The sequence below is a fragment of the Hyaena hyaena genome, unplaced genomic scaffold, assembly GCF_003009895.1.
Source record: "Hyaena hyaena isolate Hyena2069 unplaced genomic scaffold, ASM300989v1 scaffold_92, whole genome shotgun sequence".
Taxonomy (NCBI): Eukaryota; Metazoa; Chordata; class Mammalia; order Carnivora; family Hyaenidae; genus Hyaena; species Hyaena hyaena.
This window is the reverse complement of record NW_024080723.1, coordinates 502752-522582: the sequence shown is the minus strand read 5'-3', so window position 1 is coordinate 522582 and position 19831 is coordinate 502752. Positions and strand designations below refer to the sequence as shown.

General features: G+C 36.4%; 1 protein-coding gene across 2 annotated transcripts in view; it reads left to right on the top strand.

Moving 5' to 3' along the window:
• HIBCH (3-hydroxyisobutyryl-CoA hydrolase) overlaps positions 1 to 19831 on the top strand; it is a 100080-nt gene that overhangs the window by 34981 nt on the left and 45268 nt on the right. For both annotated transcript variants that reach the window (XM_039234729.1, XM_039234728.1), the window contains exon 6: positions 4678 to 4730. In XM_039234729.1, coding sequence (XP_039090660.1) covers positions 4678 to 4730 — 53 coding nt within the window. The remainder of the gene's footprint in view (positions 1 to 4677; positions 4731 to 19831) is intronic.

Below are 19831 nucleotides of genomic sequence, written 5' to 3'. Positions count from 1 at the left end.
ATAGAAGGTGTTTTCTTATGCTAAGTAATCATTTAGATTTTCTTTTCAGTGTCATCCTTTGTTCATCTTTCTGTTAGATTGTCTTTTTCCTACTGATTGTGTAGGTCTTTATGTGTTCTGGATTCCTCATTTTTGTAGAGTATACGTACCACAAGAATACTTCTTTCTGTCGGCTACTTTAGGTCATTTTTTGGTATACCCAAGTTTTTATTTGGTTAGTTGAAATGTATCTATTCTTTTCCTATATGATTTATACTTTTTTTGCATAAAAATGTAATAACACTGAGGTTATTAAGATGTTCTCATATTTTCTTCTAATAGTTTCAATATTTCGTTTCTTTATACTGTAAGTCTTTAATGTACTTGGAATAGTTCTTTGCATGTTACATCATTTAACTTTTAATTTTCACCTAGAAAGCCAGATGTTGTAATGCCTTTTATTTGTAACGTCCATGCCTTTTTCACTGATGTTAAGATACCTCTGTCATGTATCAAGTTCTTATATGTGACCTGGTCTGTTTCTGGACTACTTTGTTCAGTGGCCTGTTTGTAAGTATGATGAAACTACAATGTCACGATTATCACAGCTGTAAGATATGTTTATATCTAGTAGTATAAATTGCCTTTGTTTTCTTTTAGAACTGTCCTGGCTACACTTAGTCTTTTGATCTTCCATATGAATTGTCGAATTTTATTTTGTCTGGCTCTGCAGAAGATTCCATTGAGGTTTTGATATTGGGATGACAATTATAGATTAGGGTGAATTGACATCTTTCGTGTTAAGTCTTCCCATCTATGCACATGGCATATCTCTCTATGCACACATAAAAACTTGTGGAGTTACAGTATATATACCATGAATCTCACCCATTTCAAAATAATTCAGTAACTTTTAGTGAACTTGCGTAACTATCACCTTAAACCAATTTGGAACTCTTCATCAGATTTGACTTTTTATATCCTTGAATAATGTTTTGTAACTTGATTCATAAAGATTTTCCTACCCTTTTTTCTTTAAGTTTTATTCTTAGGTAGCTTACCTTTTTGTTGCTACATTTAGTTGTAATTTTACTGTTAAATTTTGTAATATATTATCTTTGGCATATTGAAGTGATTTGGATTTTTAATTCGGTTCTTATATCCAGCAACCTTGCTGAAATTTGTTATTCTAATGATATTTCTATAGATTCTCTTGGCTTTTCTACATAGACAGTTATACCATCTGCACATAATTTTTTTTTTATCTCTGTCTTTACAGTTTTTATATTATGACTTCTCCTATATTTTGGGGTAGGACCTCTGTTATAATGTTGAATGATTGTATGTTGTCTTATTTCTGATGTCCATGGGAAGGCTTCTATAATTTTAATTTTCAGTATTATCTTTTTGTAGATAACTTTTTTACCAGGTTATAGATGTTACTTCTATTGCAAATTTGTTAGGGGTGTTTTGATTTTTTGTGCAGCTGTAGTGGTGGTACTTATTATCTGGTGTTTGAGCATCCTTTCTTTGGCTTTTTCTCTTCCTCTCCTGGAAGGAATTGACTTCTGGCATAGCAGATGGTTTTTCTAGTCATGTTTGGCAAATCTAATAGCTCTTCCTAGCATGAGCTTTTATGCGGGTAGTCCATTTCATAGGCCATTTGGCCTAGAGTTTATTTCTTTAATTTTTTTTTAATGTTTGTTTATTTTTGAGACACAGAGTATGAGTGGGGGAGGGGCAGAGAGAGAGGGAAACACAAAATCCACAGCAGGCTCTAGACTCTGAGCTGTCAGCACATATCCTGACATGGGACTCAAACCCACAAACTGTGAAATCATGACCTGAGCCAGAGTCGGACATTTAACTAAGCCACCCAAGCACCCTTTGAATTTCTTTCTGACTCAGAATAAATACATGTTCATTCACAATTATTAGCTGTAGCTTCTCCTCAGCTGTTGATTTTGAGTTTGTTCTGACACTGATGGATTTCCTTTGTTTGGCTACGAACTCAGATGTACATTAAAAAATGTTTTTCCTTGAATTTTCTGTATCTTTGAAGTAGGAGTGGGGAAAAGAGGCTATTTCTTGATTTAGCTCCATGAGCCAGATTTAATGGACATATCTCACTTCCTTAAGGCTAAAATTCTATATGTCATATTTACTTAGAATAGCTTACTCATTTTGAAAATTTATACCAATGATATCCAATAGGACTTTTCTGCAGTGATGAAAATATTCTGTGTCTGTGTTGTCCAGTGTGATTGCGACTAACCAACTGTGGCTAATGAGAACTTGAAATGGGACTAGTGTCAGCAAGAAACTGAATTTTAAATTTTACTTAACTGTAATTAAGTTTAATTTCAATAGCTACATTTGGCTAGTGGCTACTATATTAGAGCAGTTCTGTACTAAATAAAAGGAGATGGGAGAAAGCTTTGAAGAAATTTGGTAAAAAAAAAAAATATACAGGAAGAAAGCCTTCAAGTTTTAATTTCTATACATTATAGTGACCTATTTTAGTTAATAAGGAATTTGACAGATTTTGGCTTTATGCATTGCATCAATTAGCTTCTAATTTTTTGTATCTGAAATACATATATCTGTAGCTGAAATGGGAGAGATCATGTATCTCCATCTCAATAGAGACATTTCTTTCCATAGTTTCTAGGGAATTATAGTTTCCTAGGGAAGTACAGTTCAAGATTGAAGGGAATTTTAGCTTAAGACAAGGCTATGGAAGTCCTTGCAAATATAAAACTAGAATGTAACTGATTCTAGAATTGTGCTTTGGTGGTTCATTTCGCAGATTGGAAATATTTACAGAACTGCTAGATGTGTTAAAACTGTAGTTTTATCCTGCTACATTACATGGAATATTACTCAGCCATAAAAAAGAATGAGATCTTGCTATCTGTGACAATATGGATATGGTATTAGAAGGTATTTTGCTAGAAGAAAAAAGAGAAAGATATATCCATATGATTTCACTTCTGTGTGGAATCTAAAAAACAAATGAATAAACAAGCAGCAGAAACAGACCCATAAATACAGAGAACAAACTGATGGTTGCCAGAGGTAAAGAGGGTGGAGGCATGGGTAAAATGGGTGAAGTAGGGAGCGAGTGATAACAGCCTTCCAGTTATGGAATGAATAAGTCACAAGAATAAAAGGTACATAGGGAATATAGTCAATGATATTGTAGTGGCATTGCATGATGAGAAGTGGTAGCTACAATTGTGGTGACCATAGTATAATATATATAAACTTGTTGAATCACTATGTATTACACATGGAAATAATGTAATATTGTATGTTGACTATCCTTCCATCAAAAAGAAAAAAATAAAGTCCAAAACAGAAACCAAAATAACTGAAGTTTTTTTCATGGTAATATTGGCAACAAGCTGTATCAGAAGCTCAGTGATTTGCATTTTTGTTATTTTATAAGTAACTCCCCCTCTCAGAGGAAAAAGAAAAAAGGGAAAGGAATAGAGTAAAATTTTGCAGAATTTTTGAACTAAAAGGAACTTCTGAGGGCATGTATTCTCATTGTTTAATTTTTTTTTAACATTTTATTTCTGAGAGAGAGAGACAGCATGAGCAGGAGACAGTCAGAGAGAGAGAGGGAGAACAGAATCCGAAACAGGCTCCAGGCTCTGAGCTGTCAGCACAGAGTCTGACGCAGAGATCGAACCCACGAACTGTGAGATCATGACCTGAGCTGAAGTTGGACGCTTAACTGACTGAGCCACGCAAGCGCCTCACTCATTGTTTAATAGATGAGGAAACTTACCTGTGTATCACATACACATATATGATATGCACATATATATTAATTTGTGTGTTTGTGTATATATATGTGTATATATACCTAATGCTATATATATGTTGAATTGCCAAGATGTATGTATGACATCTAATGCCAGTATATATATTGAATATAGTTGAATATAGTTAATGACAAAGCTGAAACCTGAATCTGAGTCTTCTAACTCCCAGTCCTTGTTTTTTGACAGTATGCTGCACCTCTCTTTGTATCCAAATACTTTAGGTGTATTGAAAACAAATTATATTCCTTCAAATATGACTGTGTACATAAGCAGCCATGGTTTAGAAAGTAAATCTTAATTAAATTTTTCAGTGGCTGAGCTATAAAAGGCTTTCATTTTGTTTCAAATTGAAGTGTTGAGTTGCTAAATGACAATAGAGGATCAGGATTGTGTAGAAATTGACATTTTGAAAACATATTTTATAAGCCATATATTTAGCTCCTTTGGTATTTCTTGTAAAACTTTCCTAGGAAAATATTCAGAGTTAATGCAACCTGAGATTTTTGAAAAAGAGAATGTGTTTTATTTTTATTTATTTATTTATTCATTTTTTTAAATGTTTATTTATTTCTAGGAGACAGAGAGAGAGACAGTGTGAGCAGGGGAGGGTCAGAGAGAGAGGGAGTCACAGACTGAAACAGGCTCCAGGCTCTGAGCTGGCAGTCAGCACAGAGCCTGACGCGGGGCTCGAACCCACGAACCGTGAGATCATGACCTAAGCGAAAGTCGGACGCTTAACCAACTAAGCCACCCAGGCACCCCATATTTTTATTTATTTTTTAAAATAGTTTATTGTCAAGTTGGTTTCCATATAAAGTGAATGTGTTTTAAACATTGTAACTAATTATAGCTTCCTTTCTTTTAGGTTCTTGCCAGAAACCATATGTTGCACTTATTCATGGAATTACAATGGGTGGGGTGAGTAGATGATTTTACACTCATCATTGATCTGTGATTTTATTAAAAATAAGTTAATCATTAATAATCAGAAGTGAGATGCAGAATTCATTGAAACAAAATCATGTTTAGATTTTGGAGCTTTCTAGGTTTGGGATATAATATTTGCATATAACACTTTCAGAATTATCTGCACCCAAAAGAATATTTTCCTAATTATGTTATATACTGTTTTAGCTGCTTGAATTAGCAATATTTTTAAACTAACAGAACAGATTGAATTTTTTATGGTGGTTGTTACATACAGCATTTTTTCTACGTATAAATATTCCAATAGCTTAGAAAAGCAATGGAATGTTAAGGTTTTCTTAGACTGAGTTGTGGGGATGTTTGCCTAAATTGTATCAATTGCACAAAATCTCACCTCAAGAGTGAAAGTGTTTGGGTACTTTATGAAGGTTCTGAAACTGGGTTATCAGTTGCAAATATTTATTTTCTGTCTATGCAATTACATAGAAGTCTTAAATGTTTCTGGCCTTGAATAACTTGTAAAAACATGAAATAATTACAGAAAAAGTGGAAAATTGCATGGCACTAGCTATACCAAAGAGAAGCCTTTAAGAAAGTGAGAGGTCAGAATGAACCTTTAGGTCAGGATAAGATAGGATTTGAAGTAGGAGGCCAATGGGCAGAATTTCAAAGATTCCATATTCAGTGTTTCAGAGATTTAGTCTTTGGGAATAGAAGAAGTTCCCCTCTTTTTCTGGTAGAACCAAACTAAATAAAGCCTCTTGGGCACTGGGAATTAGATCTTGCACAACAGTTGGGGAAGGGAATCTACTAGCAGCTGTGATTAGAAGGTAGGATCAAGGGGCAACGTGTACTTCTTGGCTTGTTGGCAGTTCCTGAGCATCGGTTGATCCTGCTTTCTTTGTCAAAGTACTGAGGGAAAATCCCTGAAAAAATACTGCAGAATAAAGGGAAAGAAAATAATGGAAATGTTAAAGGAACTGTTGCTCTGTGAATGTGGAAGGAACCAGGAAAAAAATGAAAATGAAAATGAAAAAATATCGGGCGTACTTGCTAACATGTAAGAAGATCAAGCTCCCATAAAATAGGAAAGACAGCCCTGCAGGAGACGACAGGGTCAGAAGAAAGGGCCACGGGCAACATAAGGAAAAGTGATTGGACAAGCAGAACCAGCATTCACCTAGGACAATAGATTAGGAGTTGAATTTAATCGTACAGATAATGAAGCTGTACCTAGGAAGCACAAACTTGAAAACCTCTTACCAAGAAAGGACAAGGATGAAAATGATGAGAAGAAAAATTTTGAGGTAATGAATTGGAGAGAAGGATACTGGGAGCCCAGCAGAGGAATGATAGATATTTCACAGAAACTAAATCAAACACTTGGAACAAAATAATGGTCAGATGTAAAGATGACTTTGTTTTATTTAATTAAAAACAAAAACCTCTCAAACCTGCAATATGTATAATTAAGGGAAACAGTGTTTCAAATAAAACCAATGCAAAGAGATCCACATCTAGATACAAGCTCAGGTAATTTTTGTAAATTACAAGCTTTAAGGAAAACAAAACAAAACCCTACAGGTGTTCAGGCCAGGAGTGGGGGTGAAGGAGTAGTAAATACAGGATTCTCACTCTACCTTTCTCTTTGAGAGTATTTCCTAGTCCAAGTAATCCTAGGACTAGGTTCTGTTCTAAATCAGTTGACTGCATTCACTCAGAAACAAAAAAGATTTAAATTACCATGTGTATACCTTGTATATACTTTTGTTTTGGGAATGTATATTTTGCTTATTTACAGAATTTAAATAGTTTTAGAAACCTAGAGGGGGATAGTGGCCCTGGGTGGCTTTGTCAGTTAAGCCTCTGATTCTGGATTTCAGTTCAGGTCATGATGTCCTGTGGGATGGAGCTAAGAAACATAAATCGTTCTGGTTTCAGACTTTGTTATATAAGTGCCAGAAGTCAATGGATTAAGGAATTTGTGAAGTAAAGTCATAAAGACAGAGTTTTCTACCCAACCAAGTTGTCATTTGGTATAATTGTGAAACAAAAATATTTTCAGAAGTAAATGAAAGGGCTTGAAAATATATTGCTGACATGCCATTGCTGAAAAGTTTCAATAAATATTTGGTCTAGTTGACCAAGAGATCACTCAAATTTAGTAACATGAGACTAATTTTGGTATGAAAGGATTGGTAAACTGCTGTTTTGTACTACCAGTGGACAGAAATTCCATGTTTTCTTGGGAGCCTGAAAATTATTGCTGTAGCATACTACGTCTTAGTGAATCAACTGTGCCTTTGGCCTCCATGACATGTATTGGTTGGTACAGTGTTTGCATATGTTCCTGTGTATGGTACAGTCAAGAATACTTCATTTATTTCTAAAGAGAAGACTGTAGTAGTCTTCATAGCAAGTAGTAAAACATAGCAAGATAATGTTTTGAATAGAGGGAGTAAGAGTAATGCTGCTTCTTTCTTCACGTTTGTTTTCTGCATTTACTTTAATGAGTACGAATGACTTTCAAAATGAAAATATACTTTACATCGGCTTTAATGAGAATACCACTAGAGAATTAATGGTTTTCAAAGAGTTATTTCCATACCAGCTGTACCAGTAGCATTTAGGAATTTGTTAGAAATACACAATCTGGACCTTGGGTGGCTCAGTCCGCTGAGTGTCCAACTTCAGCTCAGGTCATGATCTCGTGGTTTGTGAGTTCAAGACCTGCGTTGGGCTCTGTGCTGACAACTTGGAGCCTGGAGCCTGCTTCAGATTCTGTGTCTCCCTCCCTCTCTGTCCCTCCCCTGCTTGCACTCTGTCTTTCAAAAATAAACAAATGTTAAAAAAAAAAAAAAAAAAAAAAAAAAGAAAACACATTCTGTGGTCCTACCCCACTTTAAGGATGGTGCCCAGCAGTCTGTTTCAACAAGTCCTCCAAGTGATTCTGGATCATATAAGGTATGAAAACCAGTGCTACAAGGCATCCATTGTATGTAATGAATTAGCATCTCTCTTATTTCTTTCCCGTGTTTCTAGAATGGGACCAGTTATGCACCGTCCTTGGGAAAACTGACAATAGTTAAGTCATGAGGAATCCCTCAATAAGCAAAGTCCTTTTTATATTATGTACTGTCAGCCCCCTCTCGTTGCTCCAAAAGAGTCCAACAACCCCTGTGTATCTTTTGTCCCATCATGTCTGTCTGCCTACCTGCCTCATCTATACTCCATATGTAATTCATTCTTCAATACTGAAGTTCAAACCTATTTTTTGACAGCCCTAAATACTGCTTTGATTAAATGTGATTTCTTCCTCCATTCCCTCTGTATTCAATCTGTACTCGAATTTGGTATTTATACTTAAATTATTATGAAATATGCCCAAACATATTAGATGGTCTGTAAGGGCAAAGGCTATATGCCCTCCTTTTTTTTTTTTTTTTTTAACCTTCTCAACAACTAGAAATGTATAGTATGTATTTAATTGTTTTAATTGTTTAATAAATTATAGTTTATTTTTATAAACTGTATTTTAATAAATATTTAACAAAATTGTTTAATAAACAACTTAGTTGTTTATTAAAACTCTAAATAATGAACATCTTGTATAGCCTTGGAAAATGTAAAAATTACAGATTGGAAGTGAACTAGTTCTTTTTTTTTTATAATGGTATTTTGAATATATGTTGGTTTTGAAGGCTAACTTTTCATGTCTAATTCTAACTGTGCTTAATCTAAGACTCTTAGTGAACTCTAGGTTTTGAAAATGTAATCCTCTAGATACTGGCTTTCAACCTTGGCTACATTTTTAGAATCACTTGGGAGTCTTAAGAATCCCAGTGCCCAGACTTTACTCACCTCAAAGAACAATTAAATCAGATACTGGAATGGGACCCAGGTATTTTTTGTAAGGTTTATTTTATTATTTATTTTAGGAGAGAGCACACATGTATGTGCGAATGGGGAGGAACAGGGAGCCAAGCAGGTTCTGTGCTATCATCACAGAGCCCCATGTGGGGCTTGATCTCACCAACCATGAGATCATGACCTGAGCCAAAATCAAGAGCCAGCCAGAAGCTCAACCAGCTGAGCTGCCTAAGTGCCCCATACACGTTTTATTTATTTATTTATGTTTTTGTTTTTTTAATGCTTATTTATTTTGAGAGAGAGAGAGAGAGAGAGATCCCAGGCAGGCCCTGCACAAGTCAGTGCAGAGACTGACACAAGGCTTGATCTTATGAACCATGAGATTATGACCTGAGCCAGGATTAAGAGTTTGCTGCTTAAGCGGCTGAGCCATCCAGGTGCCCCAGGACCCCAGGTAGTTTTAAAGCTCCTTGGTAATCCCAATGTGTAGTTAAGGTTATAAACTGCTAATCTACTAGTGCTTCTTTTTTAAATGTTTATTTTTGAGACAGACACAGTGAGAATAGGGAAGAGGCAGAGAGAGAGGGAGACGCAGAATCTGAAGCAGGCTCCAGGCCCTGATCTGTCAGCACAGAGCCCAATGCGGCACTCGAAATCACGAATGTTGAGATCATGACCTGAGCTAAAGTTGTCTGCTTAACCAACTGAGCCACCCAGGCCTACCTACTAGGGATTCTTAACTAGTGTGTGGTTCAGTGTTACCTGTGAACCTTTTGCAAAATCCCCAGGGACAGTGGTTCTCACAGGTTAGCTTCTATCAGAATCACTTGGAGAGCTTATTATAACACAGACTCCTGCTACCCTCATTCCAATTTAGTCAGTTTGAAGTGTGGCCCAAGAGTTAGCATTCTAACAAGTTCCCAGATAAGATTGCTTCTGATCGTGGGCGTGATCGGAACCACTGCCACAAGGTGTTGACAGCATGTAGTTTATTACTCAAATAGCTTTTATTTTCAGAATTGTTAGTACAATTTTAGTATTTTATATGATTGTTTAATATAAATATATTTTAAATCCTATTATAGAATAGTGTAGAGTAAGATAGAGCAAATATGGCTTAAGGTGTACAAATAGTAATTATTTGTTTTTATCTTGATACTGATCAATAAATTGTTTCTTATAAGACAAGAATTTTGTTAAGAACACTTGAATAATCCAAAAGATGGCACCATAGAGCGTGCTTTTGTTTTTGTTTATTTCTTCTTACTATAAAAACTGTTTTTTTTCCGTCAAGGAAGGTAACAGTTTTACTGTCTTATGTTCTCTATCATGAGGAGTAAGTAGCATGGCACTTTGTAGAAGGGCTGGCTATATTCCATTATGTTTTAAATTTCAGAAATTTGAAACTTTACTCTATATTTTAGTCTGTGGTAAAATAAAAAATGAATGCTTGCTAAGTGCTTTTTCACTCAGTGGCTCAAAATTGTTTATGATTATATCATTCCAGTGTTCTTGCAATGGATTAACAATTTTTTTTCTTACGAGCGATTTGAAAGAAAAGGATTCTGTTTCCCTGAAAGACATATTTTTAAAAAAAAATTTATGTTTTTATTTTATTTTTGAGAGACAGAGTGGGAGTGGGGAAGAGGCAGAGAGACAGAGGGAAACACAATCTGAAGCAGGCTTCAGGTTCTGAGCTGTTGGCGCAAAGCCTGAAATGGGGCTCAAACTCATGGACCTGAGCCAAAGTTGGACACTTAACCAACTGAGCCACCCAGGTGCCCCTCAGAAAGGCATATTTTTAATTCCTCTTTTCTTTAAACATCTAAATTCATTTTTTCACATTAATATATATAGAAAGGAAAATGCCTAAAAGTCATTTGATTAATTAATGCCTATTAATTTTAAGTAGATACAGAACAGAGAAAAATCTTTAAATTTTTCCCTGTATGTGTGGTTCCATCCCCATTTCCCTCTCAACTGAACTGGATTTAAAGAACTTTCAAATTTCTTCCTTCCTTCCTTTTTTCTCCTTTTCTCCATTCCTTCTTTTCTTTTCTCTTCCCACGATACATTTTATAATAGAAATAAAGTTCACCACCCCCCGCCCCCCCAACTCAAAATATGGCGCAGTATGGTATTGTTGTATCTCTCAGAGTGTCCTAAGATGCTGCTAGCAAAAGGCTTTATGATCAGTATTACTGGAGGCTGGATCCAGTAGGTCCAGGGGTCCCTGAAGGATGGACGGTGTCAGCAAGGAAGAGAATTAGAGAGCCCTGAGATTCTTTCTGATCACCAGGCAGCATCTCCATCCTGTCTGTTTTGGTGTCTTTATTTATAGGTCAAATGTTAACATGGCATCAGAAAATGGAATTTTTACAATGGATAGCTCTCTGTGATAAGATGTTTTTGGAAATGTACAGAAACAGGTTTTACAGAAGTCTTCTTGCAGAACTGCCCCAACTATAGTGAGGTTGAGTAACTAAGAAAATAACAGGATGTTCACATTTTAATAACACTAAGATTTAGTTATAGGTTTGTAGATACTCTTATCCATCCTCATCACAGCTGCCAGGGTAAGGGAAGGTGTTTGTGGAGTGTAGGCCTTCGGGAAGGGGCTGCTATACATCACCAGTCAGCAAAGGTATATGTAGTAACTTATCTTCTGCTTATCTGTTTCTTCTCTCTAAGTTAGGCTCTTTGTCTCTGGGCAAGACTTGATTTTCCAGTTATATTCTTTATGGCACTGGAGAGCCAACTGTACCTTTAAAGACTTTAGCTCATTTCCAATACATAGAATAGCCTCTTCAAGTGCATTTACCTTTGTGTGTAGTTTTATGATTTCTTGAATAGCTAGGGCATGAAAGACATTTTTGGTTAGCTGATTTCCATGTTGAGCTGTATGAACATCTTGGACTAATGCAACGGTAGAAACAGGATTGTACATGTAAAGGTCAATCTTATGAGTAAGGGTCATTAGCCTGTTCATAGCTCAAGGGAAAGTATGGAGAGAAACAGGACCTGCTGGAGACACAGTGTCTGTTCCCATAATCGAAACAATAAGTTCCCACAATAAGTTCCTTCACAAGGTGCAATCATCCTACCAGGGCCGGAATAAGGGGACAGGTCACTCCAGATATTGATCAACAAGGTACCCTAGGGTGCTCAAGCAGAAATAATTGTGTGGGGGTGGGTATCAGTCGTCATCTGATTGACAAGAGACTGTGCAAACTTGCTTTAACCTCACCAGGAGTTTTCTTGACTAGTGGGCTCAGAATGGCTCCCAACACAATATAATGGAAGATTTTTTTTTTTTTAAGATTTTTTAAATTTTTTTTTTTTTAATTTCTAGGAGAGAGAGAGAGAGAGACAGCGTGAGCAGGGGAGGGTCAGAGAGAGAGGGAGTCACAGACTAAAACAGGCTTCAGGCTCTGAGCTGGCAGTCAGCACAGAGCCCGACGTGGGGCTCGAACCCACGAACCGCGAGATCATGACCTAAGCGAAAGTCGGATGCTTAACTGACTAAGCCACCCAGGCGTCCCAATATAATGGCAGATTTAAAGTTTTAAGGCATAGAAAGGGGTATGAGACTGCAGGGGCTGTAAAAGGAAGAATTAGGAAATTTCCATTGGATTTCAGAGTGTGTAGAATATGTGCTTATATGCATTCATTTTTATCTGTGCTCATTGTTGAACTTTTATCCAGTGTGGGTGATTATCCTCTTTGTCTTGATAGAGAAGGGTAGGGTCTCCTCTCTCCCTGTGGTATTCTGTCTATGATTTCCTTATGCCTTTTCAGGGGAGAGTTAGGATGGCTTTTAGTTGCACAATTTTTTATAGTAAATTTTTAGGGTCATTTAGTTTTTCAGCCTTTTTCATTGGTAAGCATTGGGTTGTATTTTTGAAGTTGCAATGGATTATTCTCTAACAGAAGTTCCTATAGTTTTTAACTCTATTTTATCCCTTGTCTGTCCACTTTACTCTTTTCTCCCCGACTCAGGGATATCTAAGTGCAGAATTGGGAAGTGCTTGTATTTCCTTATCAGGACCTTGGCTTTGTTGTCTCCCGTATCTGCCATTTTAAGGCATTGCGTTCTGAGAAATAGAACTTTGACTTTCTAGGAGTATGAGTATTCTTGGCAACTTTTACAGACTTGCAGATTCTCAGATCTGCAGGGAGTTCTTTTCCTTTTTACTTGGCCCTTTCCTGTGGATATATTCATTAGGATTTTGGTTCATTTTGTTTTTAATTGTGAAATTCCTTTAGGTTCATGGTCTAGAGGCAGCCACCTCCTCCCTGAGCTGTCTTTACCCTGCCTCTGTTTCATCTACCATGCCATACATACACCCTGTTCGGTTAAATGATTTGTGGTCTAGAGGGCTCTGTTCCTTATTGAGGCATCAGATTATTGTGCTAAGAAGAAAGGGGGAGGCGAGCTCCTCTTGCCCCTAAAATGAGCTCATTCTCCTAACGATATACTGACTGAAGAGATTTAATATTAACTAGAGTTTCATTATGATTTTAGCCATTATTTGAATTATTCTCCACTGTTTCACCCATCCATCAAAAGTTACTGGATATGTGCTAAATACTGGTGAGGCTCTGGGGCTGAAATAGTGAACATGGCAAATGTGTTTTCTTTTCTCATAGAGCTTCCTGCTGAGAGAGGGAAAGACAGGTGTTCCGGAAATACATGAGTGCCAGCCTCAACTGTGTGAATATGTGTGAGTACTTTAGTGAAGGGGCTGGTGTAGGGGAAGTGATTTGGAGGAAGTTATATAAGCAGCCAGGAAAGAACAAGTTGGGAATAGTGGAGAAATGTGATATGGTTGCTGATAGTGTGGTAGGGGTTGATGCAGTATGGAAGGGCAGTGTGAAACGGAGAAGATAGAAACCTATGTGAAAGGAGGTGAGAGAGTGCATGTTTGGGTAAATGTTAGTGTGCCTGGATTTTGGAGAATGAAGGAGATAGTGGGTAAAGTCTGAGGCCAGAAAGGTAAGCAAGAAACCAGGTCAGTCCTTTTGTATAAGCTATGTTGAGTCATTTATCCTAAAATCAGTAGGGAGAGCCTTTCAAGTGCTTTTAGATGGGGAGATGGCTTGATGAGGTTTACATTTTAGGAAAGATAAGTCTCTTGTGGGAAGAGCAGATTGGAGGGGGTTAGGGTTGAAAGTGAAGAGATTTTGGATTAAGGTATATAATGAAGGACCTGAAAATTAGATTTATGGGCAATATTTAGGAGGAGACTTGGGATTTGATGAGGGATAGAACATGAGAGGATAAAGAGGAGAAGGAGGCAAGCGTGACTTTCAGGTCTAGCCTAGGCACTGGAATGAAGGGCGGACTGTTCACTGAGATTTTGGAGGAAGAATGGCTGGGGGTGTAGACTGGGGAGGGTGAACAGCCATGAGTTTAATTTCAGGCTTGTTAAATGTGAAATGCCTGTGGACTATCCACATGGGGGTGTTGTGTCTGAACAAAAGTGCTGGTTATGCAAGTCTGAAACTCAGTGTGTTGCCCTGGGCAAGAAGTTCAGTTTGGGACTCGTGTAGGCATAGTATGCTCTACAGTGTGTGCTTCTGGAACATGAATTAGCTCATAAGTGACTGGTAAGTGGTGAAATAATGTTAGCATAATGTAAAAGTCGTGTCAGTTCATACACGTTTTTGTTTTTGTTTTTGTTTTCCTAGACAAGGGGAGATAAAGTAGTGGCAATAAATCATCATCAACTATGCAGGAAAAAAAAGTGCTTCACTCTGTTGATGTACAGTGAATAGAAATTCTCTTGTCTATATTTTAAGAAAAGTAAACAAATCCTTGTTCATTGGACAGCTTCCACATAAAGTGAAACCAACCCCACCGCCCACACTGGCAGCCCCACTGGCTATTAGCTGCACTTCTACCTGTTTTGTTCTCCACACCTGCTGGGGCTTGCCCTGATTAAAGTATTGCCATTCTTTCCACTTTATTTTTCTACATTTTAAATATCTGCTCTGGCATTCTTTGTTCATAATGAGATGCTTGACTGGGTGATTTAGGTCAGGTCCCTGGGACCATTTATAGTTTTTATTAGCATTCAGAGTTGTGTAGGTTTTGAGCACACTGCCCAAACTCTATTTTTCCTATAAGCTCTGTGCAGTTTTGTAGAATCAGGGGATTTTTTCAGAAATTCATTTTGTTAGAGCTGCCTTGGATTGAAAACTTGTCAGTAGAAAAGGTTATGCAAGGAAATGTGACAGAAAGAGTGACAACCAAAATAAGTCCAGAATGGAATCCTAAAACAAACAAACAAAAAACACCCAATGTTTATCGGCCAGGGGCAGAACAAGGACCCTGTAAAAGGCACTGAATAAAAGGGGTCCAGAAGAGGCAAATTAGAAGAATGCCCTTGTTATGGGAAATTTCATGTTGGCTATTGTGCCCCAGGAGTCTTTGTCAGTTTCTTTGCTTTGTGATAAAGAACATATCCTAGGTTCCTCTTGTATGCTGTGTTCCCCAGATCTGGAAGTCAGCTGTTTCTCCAAGACAGCCCTGGTTACTTTTAGTAGAAAATGGTAGTTAGCAATAACAGTCTGGGCACTAGTTAAGTTGATCATTGTTTCTATTCTTTCAGTGAACAGAGCTAAGAACACAGATCTTGTTTTTAAGAGAAGATAGGTCCTAATTTTAACACATCGTATTCAAATTTAGATTTTTATTTCTTTGATATTGGTATCTTTTTTATGTTTAACGTCTTGGTTTTTTTAAATAATGTTAACACTGTTAGTAATTTGCTTTGTCCTGATGTATACAATGGTTTTAGAATAACACTGTTACTAAAGATAAAGCCACTTGAAATAATTACTCTTTCCCCTATACCAAAAATTTTTAGTGACTTTTTCATATTTTTTCTAGAGTATTCAACCTGCTTCTCATAGAACCAACTTATTTTTATACTTCTATCAGTTTACAATGAATTTTATTTAAAGTACATACTATAACAAGTACAACTGGCATAAACAGACTGAAAATACATATGACTAACATTTGGTAAACTCTAAACTCAACAGATCGTAGTATGAAATTGTATCAAAAAGTAGTCAGAGTAGCATCAAGGATGCTAGTTACTAAGGACATTAGTTAATAGACTTCACAGAATTAATGGAAATCTGTGGTAAATCAGAGGTCGAGTAAGAGTGCTCCTATTATAATAATCCTTTTTGTTTCAATATATGATAGAAAGCAGTGGTTTCTGAGAACTTCATTTTAAACTTCTGTTACGTATATAAATATAGTATGAGCTGGGGTGCCTGGTGGCTCAGTCAGTTGGGCATCCCATTCTCGATTTCAGCTAGGTCACTATCCCCAGAGTTGGGAGATCAAGTCCTGCATCAGGCTCTGCGATGAGGATGGAGCCTGCTTAAGATTCTCTCTCTCTCTCTCTCTCTCTCTCTCAAAAATAAACAAACAAAATATGCAATATGTTATGTTATGTTATGTTGGACACATACATATATAATTCATAAATATGCATATATTGGGGGATGTGCTCATTGAGGTAAAAAAAGAAAAGAGTATGAATCTAGGAGATGTGTATTTTTAAGTTATTTCAAATTTATGCTTTAATGTATGACATACCAAAATTCATTTATCTATTCCCTACATTGAAATATAATTGACTATAACATTGTATTAGTTTTGGGTGTACAGTGTAATTATTTGGAATGTGTGTATACTGCAAAATGACTACCACAATAAATTGATATCCATTACCACACATGATTAACAAAAATCTTTTTTTCTTGTGGAGAGCTTTTAAGATTTACTTTCTTAGCAACTTCCAAGTATCCTTCTGGCCTTTTTACTTAAAGTAGAACTAATGGTAGTTCTGTTAATATCTAAATGGTAGACTGTTAACATCTAAATAAATTTTTTTACCTCAGTTGTTTGGTTCCGCTGAATATAATTTTCAGAAATAATATGAATTATGCATCCAAAGCAGGAGGAAAATATTTAGTGCTGATCTCTGCAGTCTATTAAAATATATTAATATTATATAATCAGTATATTAGTATCATTAATGTGCAGTACTAGCCTATTAATATTAATGTGAGTAGCATAATAAAGTCTTTGTTCTCACTGTGGAGATGGCTGATCAGACTGCTGATCTAATGCATGTGGTCCCAGAGATATATTATGAAACTTTTTATATTTATGATATTAACTTTTATACTATAGTGAAGTAATGTACAATGAAAGACCTCCCTGTTTGAATTTCTAATAAAAACATGTACCTATTTGAAAGCACTGTTTCCAGTCCTGAGTGATGATGAGAGAGGACTCTCACATACTCTCTTTTACTGTGATGCAGTGTTCATTCTGGGCAGGAGCTTACTCGTGCTCCCTGATTAGAATTTAAATCCATGACTCTTTGTATAAGCATTAGTCACATCATCCCGTAGAGTGCCTTGTGTGCCCTTTTCAGTTAGTTGCTTTATTAATAGTGGTTGTTGGCTCTGTTTACTCTGTAACATTTCATTTTAGTTTTTATTTTTTTAATTAAAAAACATTTTTATTGTGAAACAACTTGAAGTTTACAGAAAAGATGCAATAACAGTACAGAGAACTATGTATTTTTCTTATTCCTTGTTTTTCCACGTTTGTTTTATCATTCTCTCTTCTACATATATCTATGAAGAATTTTTTTAAGCATCTGAGAGAAAGTTAGAGACGTGATAACTATTGCTAAATTGTTCAGCATGTATTGCCTAAGAATAAGGACACCAAAATCAAGAAATTTAACACTGATACGGTACTATTATCTGGAACATTTCTTTTTCAAGTACCACATTAAATTGTTCCACATGTGTCCTTGTTTGTTAGGAGAATAATTTTACCATTAATATAAATCATGGGGGCACCTGTGTGGCTCATTGGTTAAGTATCCGACTTTGGCTCAGGCCATGATCTCACAGTTCACAAGTTGGAGCCACGCATCAGGCTCTATGCTTACAGCTCAGATCCTGGAACCTGCTTCAGATTCTGTGTTTCTCTGTCTCTCTGCCCCTCTCCCACTCGCACACTGTCTCTCTCTCTCTCTCAAAAATAAATATAAAAAATAATTTAAAAAATATAAATCATAGAATTGACTGTATTTTAAGTGAACTTAAAATATAATTATCAGTTTTTAAAAATGATCCTTTTTGTCTCAAATAGTAATAATTTCTGGAAATATAGAAGGAGTGCTTATTTCTAGTTGCTAATTAACATATTTGCATTTTGAAGAACTTAACTGTGCTTTTTAAGTAATTATAATAAGATCTTTGTAAAAAGCCTTAAATAAAGCTATGTCAGCTTTTCCCCCCTATCAGTCTAAAAACTCATCAATGTCTCTTAAGTAAAAAAAAAACAAAAAACAAAAAACAAAAAAACCTTACATTGCCTAAATTTTGCCTTTAAAGATTATTAAATGTAAATAAGTAATTGTCATTCTTATAGCAGTATGAATTTGACTACACTCATATATGTGTTTAGGTGTTTTAGTTTATATTAGCATTTTTTAAAATTAAAAAAAAAATTTTTTTAATGTTTTATTTATTTCTCGGATAGAGAGAGAGAGACAGCGTGAGCAGGGGAGGGTCAGAAAGAGAGGGAGTCACAGACTGAAACAGGCTCCAGGCTCTGAGCTGGCAGCCAGCACAGAGCCCGACGCGGGGCTCGAACCCACGAGCCCCGAGATCATGACCTAAGCGAAAGTCGGACGCTTAACCGACTAAGCCACCCAGGCGCCCCTATATTAGCATTTTTATACTAGATTGTAAAAATGGATCATATCAGCACGATGTCAGCACAGTACTGCAACGATGATTGTTTACTATTAATAAAAGTAAAAAAGAATGTCAGAGTGCTTGGGACACCATAAATAAAAGGCACAGAAGGGTTAAATGTAAAATAGATAAAGATATCATACCACCACTAAACTAAAAGAAAGTTGACATATTTTAATAACAAAGAAAGTAAATTTTATGATAGAAACTTTTAGGGGCGCCTGGGTGGCTTAGTCGGTTAAGCGTCCAACTTTCGCTGAGGTCATGATCTCGCGGTTTTTGGGTTCGAGCCCTGCATCGGGCTCTGTGCTGACTGCTAACTCAGAGCCTGGAGCCTGTTTCAGTCTGTGACTCCCTCTCTCTCTGACCCTCCCCTGCTCACGCTGCCTCCCTCCCTCCCTCCCTCTCCCTCCCTCCCTCTCTCTCTCTCTCTCTCTCTCTCCTAGAAATAAATAAAAAAAAACATTAAAAAAAAACTTTTATGTGATATATGGAAGGACGTTTCGTAGTTCTAGAATGTTTAGCTATAACAAATCTAAATTTGTATGCCCTGTGAATCTGCTGTGTATTGTTTCTCTTTGGTGTTAGTCATGTGGTCTTTTCTTATATGTTGGATTATTTCTAATCAGGTACTAGTGATTTCTAATTGACTATTATTTGAGTCCTAGGATGACATTCTCTTCCTCCAAGGAAGATGTATCTTTGTTTCTAGTAGGTGTCTAGGTTGAGAGCACTAGTAATACCAATCATCTAGATCCAGTCAGGGATGGAAGGATGTGTAGCTGGGCTTCACTCCAAGTGAGGGCTGGTCTGAATTCAGGTCACCCTAACTCTTAGGGTGTCGCATTGAGGGACCCAATTTGGCAAGCCCTAAATTTCATTATTTGTTCCCTTAGCAGGTAGGGCTTAATTCAGTATGTTAAACTCTGTTCAGCTCTTTGCCCTCTTAACATCACTGAAGTCAGATTCTGAAAATTTTATTGACCTTAATCAACTGTAGAAAACTACTTTGTAACTATTTTTCTAAAACTCTCAGTTTATAACTGAATATAAAGCTGAACTGAATTACTTAATTCCATAACATACAATGTGACAGTAGTGCTAAAACTGAGAAACTGTGGGAACAAACCCCTGACTGTCTGAAATTACTAGTATTATATTGTCAGACATTTTAACGTGTTTGATTTATGCCAAAAAATGGAAAGTCCTAAGAGGGGAAATAGACAAAAACCACAATCCACGGAGAAGAGTGAACAAACATTTTTCAATAATGGGACAGAATACAATTCAGTATAAGTACGTACATATTTTTCATGCATGTAGTTTGAACATTGTCCAATAAACTTGATCCAATCAACATGTACTCTAACTGCAGATATGTTCATTTCATCTGTACATGGGATATTTACCAAAAT